The sequence below is a fragment of the Thunnus albacares genome, chromosome 3 (assembly GCF_914725855.1).
Source record: "Thunnus albacares chromosome 3, fThuAlb1.1, whole genome shotgun sequence".
In the NCBI taxonomy this organism is placed as follows: Eukaryota; Metazoa; Chordata; class Actinopteri; order Scombriformes; family Scombridae; genus Thunnus; species Thunnus albacares.
Genome location: NC_058108.1, coordinates 9,629,389 through 9,647,049, shown reverse-complemented (window position 1 = coordinate 9,647,049; position 17,661 = coordinate 9,629,389). Strand labels below are relative to the sequence as shown.

Here is a 17,661-nt window from a genome sequence, read left to right as displayed (position 1 = left end):
AAATGTTACGTGTTAGTTGACAAGCTCCTGCTGCCAAAAGTGAATGTTAGAAACATTTATTATCCCTGCCAAACACTTTGTGATATGTATCACTGCGTCTGAAAAGCTTCAGATCAGGTCTTCCCACAACCACAAACCAGCTTCTCTCAAGAAAAAGATTCCTGGCGTTTGACCCTCTGAAACAAAAGTGGCATAAAGACAACTAGAGGAAAGAATATGCAAAGGGTTAAGGAGGGACTGAAATATTCAACCCAAGAGAAAAGGAAAAAAAGAGGCCTTAATCCAACCAACTATAACTAGGGATTGTTCTGCATTGTGAGAAGATCTCCAGAAGTTCACATGGGTCAGGAGTTTTCACATGTTGAGACTGGACAAGGCCTGGTGGGAAAAAAGGAAGGAAAGAAGGAAGAGAGGAAGTACCTTAGCCCCCACCCCCTCGGACAGTTGCCGGAGCACTAGCACTTGCCTCTCTTCTGAACAGGCGGTAGAAGAAGCCTCTCTTTGGTGGAGGGTTAGGCCGGTTCACGTCCAGGTCTGAGCACAGCGTCCCGTCAGTCTCGTAGACATTGATTTCTTTGAAGCACTCCATCTCAATCATCTGCAAAGGAAGAGAAGCCCGGTTATCTAAATGTATGCCTTTTATTTAAGTGGTTTGGTTCTACTAGAGGCCCTTGGGTCATTAGTTTATAGTACAACTCTCTCTGCAGATGTAGTTTCTCTAGAGAGGCATCTGGAAGCAGCTGTTATAGTATCCGTTTAGGTAAGACATTTAGGATGTAAATGAACACCCTCCACACTCTGTCTCATACATATTCAATAACCTCACTCATTCACAGGCAACAGTATATCAACGTTTGTGTGTATTAACATGAATTTGTCCCTCTACTTGACCCCAAGGTATTCTTCATTCATACAGGTATTTCTATGTCACCAGTAGTGTACTGCACTGTCTGTGTCTGACGATGACATCATCTCAGTGGCCTGCAGTACCTCGTTCTGCCACGGGATGGAGACACTGCCTGTGACAAACTTGTGGTAGAAGTCGTCGTCGGTGGGGTCAAGGTTCACGCCTTTGACAGTGGAGAACTGCTCGATGTCCAGGACGTCTTTACAGTACACGGCTCGAGGCTGAGAGAGAGAGAGAGAGAGATAGAGAGAGAGAGAGAGAGAGAGACAGAAAAAACAAGGAAAAGAGAGAGTGAATAAAAATCAAAGAAGTGAAACAACTGTGAAAAGTGTAATTATCTTCTTTGAAAGCTGTAAAATACTAAACCTGAAATAGTTTAAGTCACATTCTTATTTCAATAACATCAAAATCTTCACACCACGCCTGTGGACTCTTTGCTGCTCTGTTTTCCCTCAGCATGGCCCTACTGACCTGAATAACCCAAAATAGAAAACACAGATAACACTATCAACTTTCAACTATTGATTTAACCTCTTGGGCCAGTCGCTCTCCCTCACTCAGTCTATTTATGACACTGAAAATGTAATGATTCCCTCTGCAAACAGCTTTGTTATCCCAGGCAGAAGTCCATGAGAGCAGCTCGAAATAAAAGCTTACAGCGTCTTGTTTTGATGAACTACATTATTCCAGGGAAGGTGGAGTTCTGTATCACAGTCCGCAGTGACACATATCCACATCTGAGAGTTTTCCAGTATGAGTACAGCTCATGATTACTGTGAAACAGGGCAACTTCGCTTTAAATGCTATAGGAAGCATATTTTCCATTCTGTCAGCTAGTTTCAAACGGGGATTTCAAACAAGGACACGGATATCACACTCCTGCTTCTCACCACCCCCACCAGCTACCATGATAAATAGCTTATAATGGAAGTGTTTGTTTACTTGTGACAATGGTATTTCCTGTATGCTGATTTGCAGCTTGCCAAGGTTTCAGGCTACGAGCTGTGAATGGAGACTGTATGTACGACTGTGAGTGTGTGAGTTTATGTGTGTTGTTCTTACATCGGGGCTGAAGGGAGGGTCCAGAATGTTGGCCTCCAGCCGTTTGAAGTTGATGTTTCTGAAGATGGGGTGCTGCTTGACCTCGATGGCCCCGCGACCCTGACAACCCAGTCGCTCCTTGGGGTCCTTGGCCAGGAGCTGACAACACAGCGGGAGGAAGAAGAAGAGGCAAAAGAGATTTCAACTCCCTAAAGATGTGCGTGTAGTAAGCAGATAAATGATTGCTTAATATATTTCACATTTCTCACTAAAAATAACATAAAACAAACCTCTATTTTGATTTACTCTACCAGTGATTTACTCGACCAGTAAATCACACACACACAGGGGATTCCTACAATGTTGGATATCTCTTAACAGTTTTATGACTAATCCCTCTACTTAAACGTATACAAAACACACACATGGACGTGGTTTGCATGTAATCCTCTTGACTTCATATATCTGACCCAACATAATCTAATAAAGGCACAACACAAATCCATACACTCAGGGGTTAATACAGCACCATCATGGATAGAATTAGAGAGCGCCATTGTCCGTCTCTATGAGAGCTTCTGGATAATATTACCACCACACCACCTACGGTACAGCAGGCTTATGAAGTGGATGAGTGCTGTTTAGTGGTTTGGCTACTAGCGGACACTCCGACTGGCCCTGTTGTCACTCAAACAGTGATTGCTTGCACAATCAACAAGCTGATGGCTTCTCACTTTTTCACCACATCTCCAACTCTCTCTTTGTAGTTCCCCTTTGTTTCTCTTGTCCTTGCCAAACTCTTTCACAATTTACGCTAGGTTTCAAAGCAGAGACTCTCACTTTCTGCTCTTGACATCTCAGTTCACTTCTCTATTTTGGGCTGTAGTACTAGCTACATCTCTCTAGCATTGCAGACTTTTTCCCCCCTGCTGTATTCGCTCCCATTCCTTATTATCTTTCTCCTATTTCTTGCTGAAACCTTTATTCCCTCGCCGCCACCACCCCACCCACCCCCTCTTCTCTTCTCCCTGGGGAGTCTTTGATTCTGTTGAACCTCAGGTCAGAATGTTCCAACACGTCACACAAATAAACGTCCCGTCCCCTCCTGCTCAGGCACAGAGAAGCTCAATGGCTCCCTCTTTGAACACAAGAATAGTGAGATTGTGGAGGACAGAGGGGGTGAGGGAGAAAATATTCCAAGCCAAGTTATCATAAACAACCAATCCTAAACCTGCACTGATCAATATTTTCATATAAACAAGTACAATGTGAAAGGGGTCGTTCATAGTGGTGAACCCATGTAGAATTATCATCGGACTCTGCAGTTCCCCTCAGCTCTACAGAGCGTCTTTCAGTTTTGGTTTTATGGCCCCACAATTTTACTGTTTTTGTTCAGCATCATTTCCAGCAAGAGCAGGCAGCTGTTTTCAGAGAAAAATCTCTAATGAACCCACTTGATGCTGCCTGCCCGGTACTAAACAGACAGTCAAAAGTAAGCGAAGAGTCGGTGGACGTAACGGTGTGTTTAGCAGCTACGGAGACAGATATTTCCCTCATGAGAAGTTAGAGACAAAAGCAAAGTTAAAAGAGAGATTGAATATTGAATTTGTACTTGTCAGATCACCACAAACTCAACTACAAATGAATGTTAATATTGCTTTGTGTCTACTGGATGTGTAAGTAGGAAATTTGCCAACAGGTTTGCCAAAACAACTTTAAATGGTCTGCTGTCCTCAAATAGCCAAAATATAAATATATAAATTATAAATAAATAAATAAAAATCTGATAATACAGGTTAAGGTGCATTTGTTTAGGAATAAGGTGCATTTGAAAGAAAAAAAATGCCTTCATAATAAGGGATAACGTCATCTTTGAGAGAAACAGACAACGAGGCACAACACAAACATTTTATGGTATAATTATGCTGGGATAAGCTCCAGCTCCCCACGGTGTACAGGACATGTGGATATACTTAAAAAACAAATGATGATGAACAAATATTATTATATAACCTTGAAATAGAATTATAACATATACTATAGTTCATCAATGATCTAGAAAGACATTTCAGGCAACAGGCTTTATTGTAAAAAATTACATCTTACTGTAAGAATGTGTTTCAGCCATTCCCATAGGAAGCCTAGTTTATAGCCTTTTCAGAAGAAGTAAATATTTGGCCCCATTTCAAAACAAACCAGCAACTTGTAATTGACCAAAATAAAGTTCAAGACAACATGTTGCAACAGCAGAGAGTCAGATGTTCTAATAAAATACTGTCAGTCAGACAGCCTGCATCTAATATCTCATTGTGCAACTTCTGCTTTTTACTGTGTCAGTGTTTATTAAGTGAGTGGCAGAACATAAAAGCCGCCTCCCTATTAAAGCCAGCGCTAGTAATAGTAAAGACAGTAACTGTCGTAATGTAAACCAGTTCATGTAATTTATCAAGACGTGAACTTCTCGACATGAAATCCTCATCCTGAAGTAGTTTGACAATGTTTTTTCTGCATTCTCTCTCCATGTCCTCATTTGCCACAGGTCTGAACAAATTTTGTTAATGTGCTCTCCTTCCTTTTTCCTTTTCCTCCCTTCCACCCTTCACCTAAATCCCACAGCCATCTGTCTCTTCCATCTCTTCACCCTCACCTGTCTGCAGATGTCCTTCGCCTCCTCGGAGAACTTATCAGAGTACTCCTCCTGGTCCTCGCGCACTCGTCTGTCCACCTCCTCCCGCTTGACGCGTTCCTTGCGCTTGCGGAAGGGCGACTGGCCTTGGATCATCTCGAAGATGAGGCAGCCCAGCCCCCACCAGTCCGGGCTGACAGTGTAGCTCTCGTTCTGGATCACCTCGGGAGCTGCAGAGACAGGGATGAGGGGTGAGAAAAGAGAGGTCCGAACAAGTGGAAACCCGACGGAGGGGTTTGAATTGAGGTGAACTGAGAGAGAGATCATAAAGTTCAGGGTAAGAAAGTTCAGTGATTATAAGCACACTTTTTTTGAAAGAAAAATGTAAATTCTTACCCATGTATCCAACAGTGCCCACTCTCCCTCGTATCGTCTCTCCTTCAGGGATTTGAACTGCAAGACCCAGGTCTGAAATTCGGATGTGTCCTAAACAAGATTCACAGATTACAGACTTCATTAAGATCATGTTAAATGGTTAGAACAGATTACAACATTTTACTGAATAACTTTATCCATATTGACTTACAGAGGAATAACAGAAACCAATAACATGCAATGTAAAGGTCAAAGCCATAGCACCCTGACAATAGCCATATTACCCTAGAATGACCTTTTTAAGAGAAAGGTATTAAGAAAAAAGTAAGAGCTGAAGAGAGACACAGAGGAAATTCCTCTTGTTCAAGATAAGACCATGTTAGAGAGAGAATAGATGATATGGGAGTATGACTCAGAGGAGAGAGCGTGATGTGAACAACTTGAAGAGTGACTTTTTAGCCCGTGAGAGACAGGAAAGCACTCTGCTGCTATGCTTGCACAAGATACACTGGACTAGTTACAAACTGTTCATTCGTCTCGTCATCCACAGTCGGCATCAAAACACGTGCACCTACACGTTAGTCCACACACACACCTGACTTGAATAGTGAGAAAAGTGAATTGGGACATACCACGATCATCCAGAAGAATGTTTTCAGGTTTCAAATCCCTGGAAAAAAAAGAAAAAAAAACATACCTTTGATACTGTGCTCGTATAAAAATAGAACTTAGATCTAAGAATTAAGATATAAGAATGAAATCCTGGATAAATATTTATATTGCCAGAAAACAGTATTCTTTATTTACTGTCATTTCATTGACATTTCATTGTCTTTTATTTCCTGTGTGTTTGTTGTTCTACAATCTTTCATGTGGTATTATCACATTCCTTATCTGCGCACATATCTTTATTTGCTATATTTGCCATCATGCACTGTATTGCGCTGAGCTGTCATTACCAGTGTTGCAACAGAACTTCCTGACTTAAAGATATCAGGCTCATAAAGTTTGTGTCTTTTAATAAATCCCTTCTGTAAACTCATTTAGATGTTTACTTGATTTAAACACTCTTTTACCTGTGCTAATCATTGCATTACCATTTTGTCTTGTAAACTTCCTGAAAAAAGCAAGACACTAAAACTTTGTTATTTACTGCACTACAATAGCTATGAAATGTGAAAGCTGGGGAGCTTCACTAATGTCAAATTCAAGCACGATGCCAACTGTAAAGTTTACTGTAACACATGCATAGATTAAGGAACACTGTGTGTGTTCATGTGACCATGTGGGTCATGTGAATGTGGGTGCGTGTGTCTTATAAGAACATCAGTGTTTATATTAGCATTACTCTGAGCCTCCACTGAGTGTGACAGGTGCAATACACCTCGGTGCAATCGGTGCACCAATAATTCAGTCACACTTCATCAACCTGGACTTTCTACTTGTCCCAATCTTACACGGCCACAAACACTCTTCCAGAATACATTTCTTATCAACACCAGAGCTAAGAAAAATAGGTTAACATACAGTTAATGATGATTATTGATTAGGTTTGTCAATTAAACAAAGACTTTAAGTCTGGGTCAAGCTCCAAAATCTTGGATCCTACATTTCCCATGATGCAACTGGACAGCATCTTTCATTTAGACCCTCCCTGCTTGGTAAAAACCTACGTCTTTGAAATCCTACACCCCTAATTCAAACATGACAAGTCTCAAGCCTACTTCCCTGATATCATCACTATGACATCAGTTATTTTCTCAAACTTTAGAAGGCTCCTTCAGAGCCACAGAGGACATTATATGACTGTTTTCACAGGCAGAGTAGTCGTAAAAATTGTGTAAAATCAGTGGAATGTCCCTTTAAATGCCAGAACATTTATTCTCATGTACAACAACAAGATTACATAATGTGGTTCTGGTCGTAAACCTCAAAACATTTGTCCCCGGATACAAAGAGCTTCAAAATACTCATGAAAAATGTCTCTAGGCCTGATGCTGTCCTAATATGTGTATACATCTTCACAAGATATAAAAAGATGGCTACATCTGAGTCCTACAACCCCGTCTATACCTGCCCCAAACAGTTCCTGACCCGCATGTGACCTAACCTGTAGACTATCCTCTCACGGTGCAGGTCCTCAAGGCCACAGCAGATCTCAGCAGCATAGAAGATGGCCCTCTGCTCGTCGAAGCCCGAGTTGCCCATGTTGTAGATGTGGAATTTTAAGTCACCACCATTCATTATGGTCAACACCAGGCACAGCGCATCCTTGGTCTCATAGGCATATGCTAAACTAACCTGGAGGGGGAGGCAAATTGGGGAAGTGGTAAGAAGGGAGGAGAGGGAGCAAGTTAAGAAGAAAGGAGTTGGTGTATAAGGGGGGGTTTGAGGCAGGAAAGGGGGAGGAGGAGGAGGAGAAAGAGGGAAGAGCCGTGGTCAGAGACAGGGTAGCGAGAGGAGCGTGATAGGTTCATTTGGTTTGTCTGATGTCCTAAATAATCATCCATTATCCCAGATGAAATGACAGGAATGTACACAAAGAGAAACACAGAGAGAGATATAACAGATATGGAAAACCAGAAGTTTCTTCTTCACTCCTGACTCCACTGCCTCATGTCGTTTCTCTCTAATCCCACCATCTATCTCTCTTTTTCCCTCTTCATTCCCAATGCCCCCCCCCCCCTCCCTCCTGTCTTTTTTCCTCTCCCCCTTCTGGGTCAGTGACACGCAGGGTATAGTGTGTGTGGCTGCGCTGTTGTGTACAAGCAGGATGTTGCTGCCATCGGGAGGAATCCCATCTGCTGCGGACTGTGTAGTCAGAGACGGACCACAAGAGGGGATGGGAAAATTCTTGTGTGATCTCAAGTGAGCATCACACACGCATACATATACATATGGAAACAAAGACACAAAAATACACCACGAGCCAAAGCAAACAGGCCTCCAAAAATCATGCTTATTCATTAGCAATGGACACTTCTATTGATCTTGGAACTACGAAAAGATGTGGAACACACTGGGCTTGGTGTCTGTGATTTCTTAAATGTGTAAAAGACTATTAAAAATACCCCAAAAGAAGCTTGAAATTCAAGTATTTCAACTGTACCATTAAAATTTCCACTAATGCCTGACATCTATGCCAATGTAATACAACGACAGACATCAAGAAAACCCGAGGCAACCTTCTTACTGGAAATGACTTTACTCTAAAAGGAGGTGAATCATGAAGTGCATAACATCCGCTCTGCCTCCCTCTGTTCATCTTGTCAAGTAACGCACAGAACAGTAAGTAAAAGTTGGTCTTGTTCCTTTGTTCTTTGATCAGATATTTATATCAGATTTAAATCACTATTTGAGGAAAAAATCTTATTTGAGCAGAGATTTGTATGGAAAATTGTATCAATACAACATTAGACAAGTCTGACTTGTTTTTTCCGTCTTTTTTTAAAACAGGTTTATTGTATTGGCACCGGAATCTAAAAAATTCAATTGATAGCCAGCCAAGTCTGCAACAGAATGAGCTGGCTCGTACCTCAGTCTCACCTGCTGGAAATGCTAGAACAGGGTCATTCTGCCCTGAGTTACACACATACACACCCACACAGAGTATGCCGTTAAATGTGAAAACATAAGCAAACAGTATGTATTGACTAATAGTATGCACTGATCAAAAAAAAAAAAAAAAAAAGGTAAAGAAGAATAACGAGAGAGAGAGAAATGAGGGGTTTGAGAGAGCACTTGACTCTTCTCCTTGCTACTGCTGTTTGGTCAGTGTTGCTAGGCAACAGAGCTGCTCTCGTAGGTAGAGAGGCACATGAAGAGTCATCAGTTCTGCCTGCAGCACAGAGAACGAACACACACACACACACAGAGAATCATGTGCCAATCCCAGGTGACAAGAGCTGCAAGTCTGAGGTTCTGTAACAAGCCCACTCCAGCCTCTGTGTGTGTGTGTGTGTGTGTGTGTGTGTGTGTGTGTGTGTGTGCGTGCATGCCCATGCACATGCTTTTGCCATGACTCACTCAAAACAAGGACGCGCAACATAGCTCAGCCTGCATCAGAAAACGTCTAACCTAATCCATCTAGTACAACTCAAACACAACCATTAGCTTCAAACGGGGAACATGGAGAAGCTCTGCTCCCTTACAGTCCAGGTTACTGCACAACAGATCAATATCACTGTTCTGTACAGTTAACAAAGTACACATTGCACAAAGACCCACAGAGCAGAAATGAACATGCTTATCCCTCCAGTCGCTCCTCCCCATGTTCCAAGAGAATTAAACAAGCACTTGCTGTAATTTTCTTGTCTTTGGAACAATCATTTTTTGGAATAACAACACTGAGCCAAAGCTAATTTTTCTTTTCCTGTCTGAGCACCTGAGATGCTTAGTGTGTACAGTTGGACGAAATGGAAAGACAAGCACACATCACCAGTTTTCCAACTGCGTTTGAGTCCTGATGTCAACAAGCGCAAGTCGAGCAGGATTCAAATTCAAGCATTTCCATTTTTACGTACAAGGGGTGTCGAGAGCAGAGGGAAAGAAAAAAAAAACAGAGCAAAATGCAACAGGGACGTACACGCTGCATCACAGGTGTACACAGTGAGAGGTAAAAGGAGTTCAGATGGCTCATATTTTAAAATTTGCCAACTGACAAATGCCAACTCTTTTACTCGTTATTGTTTTTCTTGTCACATGTCCCCTTATATTTCATCTAGGATCCATAAACATTACAGATATCTCCCTTTGAGGTCTGTTCCTGTAATGTATTATCTTACATGTTAATGGACTGTCAGCTCTAGATTTCTGCCGCTCAGTGCAGCATGGATCAAATGAAAGGCTAGGTGACTCCCTGAAAAGTGTTGAAGCTTGGCATTAAAGCGCCAGCCAAAAAAACACCTCTTACTCATGACTATGGCTCAATTTATAGAAATCCTCTATAGGAAAAATCAGCCAAGAGCAACGCCACTATTAAGAGTTTGAGGTATGGTGGTACGGTGGCAGGGATTTTTTTTTTTTTTTTTTTTTTTCAGGGCCCGGACACTGTACTACTTTCTTCTACGTGCTGTTGCTTTACTGTGAAATTCACTGTCATGTATGAGCCTGCAATACTTCTGAGAAGTTCTTTAGGAATTGTTGTATATTCCTCTTTTCTGCGGTTTCTCAGAAAAGCTCATGTTCTTGCTCTGACATGCACTTTTTAAATTTCCACTAATGACGGGTTCGCAGTTTTTCAAGTCTGTCTTAAAACAACAGTCAGGTGCCCAAATGAACATTGAAATAGGTTTTTCTTGCCATAATCATTCATCCTGTTCATACTGGCCATTAGAAGCACTTTCAATGTAAGTGACGGGGGCCAAAATCCACAGTCCTCCTCCTGTGCAAAAATGTATTTAAGTTTCTTCTAAAGAAATCTATTCTGAACTCAAGCTGGAACACAAAAATGAAATCAGAAAGTTAAAAAGCGTATGACCAATGGCGTACAGGCACGTGTGACAAAGAATACAGATATGGCTTTCAATCTATTATTTGGCTCTTTAACATCAACAGAATGCAACAGAAATATATAAAAATGTCAGCAAAACAGATTTCAATCAATTTAAAAAAAAACAAAAAAAACATCACAGATGATTAAAATCTGACAGCATGCTTCAAATAAACTCAAATATGGCATGTTTGCAAAACGGCAGGTCTGTCACCAAATAATGAAGCAGTTGTTGCAGCTTTGATTGCTGTAGTGTGCGACTGTCCCGCAGTGCGCTGTCACCTGCAACTAGTCAATAATGTCATGTGACTGATTTGTTTCCACTTCAACCCCATCATGTTTCTTTCCACTGCGACTCAGGAGCTTGTCCACCTGGCGCAGACGTCATTAAACAAACAGAACTTGAGTCGCAGCGGCTCTCTTTAACAGCTGATCGACAGCCTTTGCAAACACGCCAGTTGAATTTCATTTGCAGCGACCAATAATGCTTTCACATATGCACACACACTCACGCACACACACACACACACAAAACAAGTACAATTCGGTTGAAAAGTTGAATAAGAAAAAGGTAGTACTTACTACAAAACTACTGTTAACTTTTTCTAAAATGCGTTTTTCGTTTAGTGCCATTGCTTCACCTTTTCTTTTCTTCACTCGTTTCTTTTCCAGCTTTTTACAGGCGTACATCTTACCGGTGGCACGTACTTGGCAGGCACAAACCTGGAAAAACAAGCAGCGAGGAAACATGATCACACACACACATTTAAAAAAAAAAAAAAAAAAAAAAATCTCTTTAAAAGTGTAACTAATGGAAGTTAATATGTCACACCACAGATTTCTCCACCTAACATCACCGGAGTGGACACATAAACAGCGCCATATTAGCTAACTGTTACTTGTACCAACTTAAATCATTAACATTAACATCTCAGTTCCAAGCTTGACGTGTAAAAGGAACATAACGTTGGCTCGGTATCCATCATAAAAAACGAAATAACAAAAAACACCACAATAAACTGTTATTGAGAGTCAAGAGTTATTGCCGTGATACTCACCTCGCCAAATCCACCTTTTCCTAGTACTCTATAATGTCTGAAGGTATTTTTGGTTACTGGTTGCCTGCAGGGATGGAAAGACCAAAGAGGAAGAGAGACAGAGAGACAAAACAAGTAAGAGACATAAAATAACTGATGGGTTATGTCATTCTCTCAGACCGTGTGATGGTGCAGACAGAGTAATGCTCTAATATATTATTAATCCGCCCTGATGACTGCTGTCTCCACCCTGCTTCGGTTGCCAGCCATTATGCAAATCATCATCAATTATTAACCGCTCGCACAGAAACGCCAATTGGCAGCACCACCTTTGTGTTTGGGTGCAAACACTACTCCTGCTACTGGTCTGTATATACTGTATACTGTAATGTTTATCTTCTGTTTGTGCATTTCTGTATTTTTTTGTTTGCTGTAAGCATTTATTAACACACGGTTATCTTTTTTCTTTTTTTTAAAAATTTTATTCATTTGTAAGTTTCTTTCTGTAGTGATGATAATCTCTCCAAAAAAAATAAAAAGTCTGGACATGAACTGGTAGTTTAAAGAAGACAATGCGCTACCCTTCCTAAACAAAGAAGTGGAAATGAAGTGAGACTAACCTGAACTGTTAATAATTAAAGCATATACAGTCCCAGATGTCATTTTTATGTAAGTATGTAAGGAACGGTTTACATATTTGCATTACCAAGAGTGTAATCTGCAGTGACTACCCACCTCTCCAACCATTTCCACTGCAGGAAGCGAGAGAAGTACATGGACTCCTGGTAGGAGGAAAATGGAGCTCCACTCAGATAATCACGAACTATTCTGGAGAGAGAGAGAGAGAGAGAGAGAGAGGGAGGGAGGGAGAAAAAAAAGGGTTGGTGATCATTTTAATAACGACTTAATAAGGATGTAAACAACATGTCACTCCTAACCAGGAAAAAAAAAAAAAAAAGGTTCATGTATGACTTGTTGCCAAATTTTCTAGACAGACAAACAGACAGCTGGCTTGTCTACCCCAGAGAGCTATAACTCCTTTTAACATCACAATGACTAAAAAAACAAACATCCTCTTTATCTGACTTACATGTGCCTGTTTGGGTGTGTTGGAGTGTGTGTGTGTGTGTGTGTTTACGCACTGCTGGCTGTGTCACGGTTCAAAGTGGTTCTCAATGGAAAAGACGGAAAAAACTGTGTGTCGATACACCACCGTGAAAAATGAAAAATGCCTTTGAACAGAGACATTCCGCTCAACTCAACCAGGAAACTGGGGATTTAGGGAAACTGGTTTTTGACTGAGCGGGAGGTTGAGCGGAACATCTAATCTCACTTTACCCGACACGTGAATGTGGGTGTGAGTCTGTCCGCTGGAGTCACATACAGACATAATCATCCACATAAAAACTGTAAGATTCCTGCTTTAAGAGGAGAAAAAAAAAAACTTCATCAAAATAAAGTTTTCTGTGGAGAGGAGGGGTCATGAAAGGTCACGGCTTCATTGACTCCGGTCCGTATGTCAACTGTCACTTCACTGAGAGTTGCGAGAACATGAATCTTTGACACGACCCTGGCAGCCTCTTGTGTCAGTGTCCTTTTCATCTGCTTTGACCGCAGATGTTGACTTAAACACCAGGTCATCTTTAACACTGTCGTACCAGACAGAAATGAACTGAACTGTGCTGAGATGAGTTTACACTTCAAGGTTTTGTGACAAAAAAAAAAAAAAAAAAAAGAAAAAAGATACACTCTAGTAGCAAAAATGTTGCGCTTATCATGGCACCTTAAAATCTACTATCCTCGCCATCAGCATTGTTGACTGATAACGTATTCTAACGGAGAGGAGAACCAGATGCTGGAGGAATCTTGGGAGATTACGGCACCACGGTAGCGGCTCCACTTTTTAAGGGTTTGGTGTTTGCCCCTTTCTCTTCAGTCAAAACATACAAGTCAGTAGGTTTTCATCCCGGATCTCAAGGTAAGACTGAATTTATTCAACGAAGCTTTGATGGTTCTTCTTTATGCTCGCATGAGCAGATTATGACTGTAGACTGTGACTCTTTCACCCCAGACCTACTATTAGTACACCTGAACTAGTCACATACAAATAATATAGATATTGTATTATATTTATTTATTATATTAAATTGTACTAATTGTGTTAAAAAACTGACCCAAAGTAATTACAAGCTGGATGTTAATTAGTATAACAGATAAAAAATAAAGATTTATTTAAGTCACTATGGCAAAAATACAAAAATGACTGATCAAATTTATATTCATATATTCTGCAAAATGTGGGAGACGATTTCCAAACTTGTAAAAGAAAAGAAAAACATTGTTAAAAGTGCATGAGGTCAAAGGTCCCACATACTTACCCAGTTTTCAACATTTTGCTTATCTATTAAGTCAATAAATATTTCACTTTGTTTACAGGCCTTCAAGTGGGAAAGGCTACAAAAGGCTAAATAAAATTCAGAGCATTTTAATGCTTCTGTTACAGAAGTCCATGTTTCTATCTGTTTTATACAGTAGCAGAGAGACTGAGACAAAGGCCAGAGACTTGAGACTGACACATCAGAAAAGTTTAACCTGTTTTACCCATCTGCATTTCTACTCAAACTAAAACATGACTGCATTGACACTGGTCGGTATCTGTGACAATTTTGTGCTCTGTAACTATTATGTGCCACAGCAGCAGCACTTGTGCTAGCCAATAAACAAGACTCTGGTACAGAGGCTATTCCAACCATTGACATGTAATTAACATGAGCAGAACGCTTCAGAGGTCAGCTGCACAACTCCTGAACCATAGCAGAAAGTGAAAATTACACCAGTAATGCTTTCTCTACTGCTGACCAGTGTGCAAACCAAACGTTTCAGCCGATATATATCTCTTCTACAACCCCGATGTTTAAGAGAGATGCTCATATTTGTCTAGGAGAGTTTCCTTAACCGTTTTTCAAAATGACTTCATCACTAAAGAAGACGAGGAAAGCTACCTGTGGTTACCAACAGCACTGGGGTGGCTGTTCTTGGCAAAAGACACGAGAGTAGAGAGTTTCCACAAGGGGAGTACCCTCTGCTGTGTAAAAGAAAACTGAATTATGTCATCATAGGACCAAGTTACTCTGCACATGACATAAACATTCATCCAGCCTGACGAGATCTCAACTCTTTACAGGGGTACAGCGTGTACAAGATTTTGTCAGGTTTGTACTAAAAATTATGTCACTTATAACTCATTAAAATCTCCTGCAAAGTGCTGGTCTGCCCTGTAACCTCAACATATATGATACCTCGTTGTCATCAAAGTCTGAAGAACACCAAATGTTTCGCCCGCACAAAATTCCTGTCTTAATTCCTTTCTTAAACCATGGCGTGAATGACTAACATTTCTCATCCAAGTTCACTTATCAGGTCAGTGAACTTCACTTTGTCTTAGAGGTCAAGACTGTCCCCTAACACTTAAAGAGAGGGGCTCCAGAAAGGCAGGAGCCTAGCAGTTCTTTCTTGGAGTCGAGCCTCAGACAGACACCGCTGGGAGTAGAAATAAACACAGCTACACAGTTAGAGGAAGGCAGCGGGTAAGAGAAAGAGAAGGGGAGAAAAATCAGCAGAGAGACCTTTGTCAAGACAGGCGATACATTAAAAAACACCACGATATACATGTACTTAGCAGCCATGCTTTACTCTTGCTATGACATAACCGTATGTTCCACTGCAGCAGAAGAAAATCCATGAGTGAGCTAATACATTTCTGCTAGTGGGTGTGTGGCTCTGCCAAAAGTCACGTTTCCACGTGCAGCACCACGCTTTCCTACAGGCTTTCCCTCTGAGAAGAAAAAAAAAGGATAAACCCTGAGTCAAAATTACTTATCGGAAGAAAAAAAAAAATTAAAGTTCCACAATGGAATATCAATATTAATGATAGTGGAAGGAAGGAGTGACGAACGAACTTGAACAGGAATCCCATTCAAAAACAGTGTTGCTGTGAGGCTTTTGGTAACACAAACACGTGCCTGTGTTGTTCTGTGTTTGTACACTCTGCCTGTTTTTTGCCCCGCTTTCCTTAACACTCTCTTTCCATTTCACCTCACTTTTCCCAATTTCTCCGTTTTTTTTTTTTTTTTCTGTGTTTGTTTCATCGCTCTCTGTGAGTTTTCTAATCCAGCCCCTCATACTGTGCTTTCAGTGGGCATATCTCTTCCTCCCTCGCTCGCTCTGTTTTCAATCCGGTCGAGAAGTTTGACTAGAGTGGATGCTGTGCTTCCCACATAATGAAGTGTGGAATTTGAGTGTTATAATTCTGTGGCCTCTCTCTTTCTCACAGTCTTTCTCTGCCCTACTAAATGCCTTTTTCACTACTCAGAGATGTTAAAATAGAGATGCGTGCAGAAGGGGAAGGAAACAGGGCCAGCAGACCATAACCTGAGACGCCAAAGAGAGAAGACAGGTGTGTGGTGTGTTGTGTTCATCTTAACCTCAAACACTGACATTTCCAGTTTCAAAACCAAACCCTGACCTTGCCCAACCTTTCCTCCTAGCAGAGCCTTCTTTCTTCGCCCACACACACACACACACACACCTCTTCTTATGTCCCTTCACTGCTCGCTTTGTCACCCTCTCAATTCTCAAGCAAATCTTACTGTGCTAAAACACAAGCCAACAAAGTTATGTTAATGAGCTAAAGACAACATTAACAGACTGATGACACACACACACACACACACACTACAGCATTTCAAAACTATTAATGTAGATAACTTAGTTAAATCCATGCCTGGGAAACAAATTCATCTAATCTTAAAAAAATCTTTAGAGTCCTTCATAGTCACCCTGACCAGCTTCGACACGATATGAGTAATTTATTTCACAAATCCCACAGCTTTTAAACAAATAAAGTCAAAACCAGAGTACAAGCTGAGAACATGAGTATTTTCCCAACCGTGATTCCCACTTCTGCTAAAATCCTTCGAGCAGATTCCGATATTCCCCAGAGAAGTGAATCAGAGGCTGCTCGCGGCATTTCCAACCCAAGTCGGCCTGTGTGGCTCAAAGTTGGGACTTCACAGAAATTCGGCTTTTGCCAGGACTGTGGAAATGTGGCTTTGACGTGATATATTTAGGTCATATATTTTTCTTTCTCTTGTTTGAGAGTAATTCTTTTTTTACATGATCCATGACAAATAAATAAAATGCAATGTTATGTTTTCTGTGCACCACGCAGATCTGGATTCACATGTCATCTGCCAAGTCACTGCCACATTATTCACACAATCCAAAAACAGCTTTTTAAAAAACCATTTGGTGTACACTTGTCTGTTAAAAGAGCCTCTGACCCAGGTTTTAACTCTCTGATGTGACGTGTGGGGTCCTGGTTAAAGCTCGACAAACAAAACTTATTATAGCAGCATTACGTATCTCTTACCAGCCTAAATGTATTCACATCACAATTCTCTATAAATAGACTATATTCCCTTTAATTAATCTTTAATAGCACAACCAATAACATCTGACATGAACTTCAGCCTACAAATCAGCACAAAGTGCAGTTCAGGCATCAAGAATATTTAACTGCTCATACAGTTTTTAATCAATACAAACTCATTAAAGGTGAACCAAAACCATAAAGGAAATGTGGGAAACAACACCAGCGTATATAATAGTTATCATTATCTTTATCATTACCAAGCTAAATGTGACAACTTGTGACAAACATGACATATATTTCACAATATCTCTTTGAGCTCAAGTCCACAGTAACTGTGGCAGAATTAAATTATCGAGCCAAAACAAAGTTAAGTTGTGCAATGAGAAGTACATTCGGGATAATAATCCCCGGTCTGTTTGCTTCTCCTGGCTCTCAGAGCAGGAAGCAGAAACACCTGCAAGAGTGTGTGTTTGTAAATCTGTGTTTGTGTGTGAGAGCGAGTGTGTGTACGGGGGGGGGGGGGGGGGGAACACTGAGGTGGCTGTTGTTTTCATGCCAGCCATCCGGATGCTCTCTCTGCCCACTGCTCTTTTTCAATCGCTTTTCGTTTGCCAGTTTGTTTGTGTGTGTGTGTAATGCTGCACTCCAGGTGCCAGCTGCCTCATCATCACTAGTGACAGGGCACACTAGTCCACACAGTCTACAAACACACACACACACACACACACACACACTCTTTCTGAAGGAACA

At 41.0% G+C, this 17,661-nt stretch overlaps 1 protein-coding gene across 3 annotated transcripts in view; it reads right to left on the bottom strand.

The window, feature by feature from the left end:
- Positions 1-17,661, bottom strand: part of grk4 (G protein-coupled receptor kinase 4) — a 52,260-nt gene that overhangs the window by 4,446 nt on the left and 30,153 nt on the right. For 2 of the 3 annotated variants that reach the window (XM_044346291.1, XM_044346293.1), the window contains 10 exons: positions 12,213-12,305; positions 11,499-11,562; positions 11,023-11,163; positions 7,060-7,250; positions 5,582-5,619; positions 4,971-5,060; positions 4,596-4,804; positions 1,970-2,107; positions 991-1,128; positions 467-598 (listed from right to left, as the gene is read on the bottom strand). In XM_044346291.1, coding sequence (XP_044202226.1) covers positions 467-598; positions 991-1,128; positions 1,970-2,107; positions 4,596-4,804; positions 4,971-5,060; positions 5,582-5,619; positions 7,060-7,250; positions 11,023-11,163; positions 11,499-11,562; positions 12,213-12,305 — 1,234 coding nt within the window. Of the gene's footprint in view, positions 1-420; positions 599-990; positions 1,129-1,969; positions 2,108-4,595; positions 4,805-4,970; positions 5,061-5,581; positions 5,620-7,059; positions 7,251-11,022; positions 11,164-11,498; positions 11,563-12,212; positions 12,306-17,661 lie in introns of all 3 variants that reach the window. The other variant, XM_044346292.1, reaches the window with a different exon arrangement.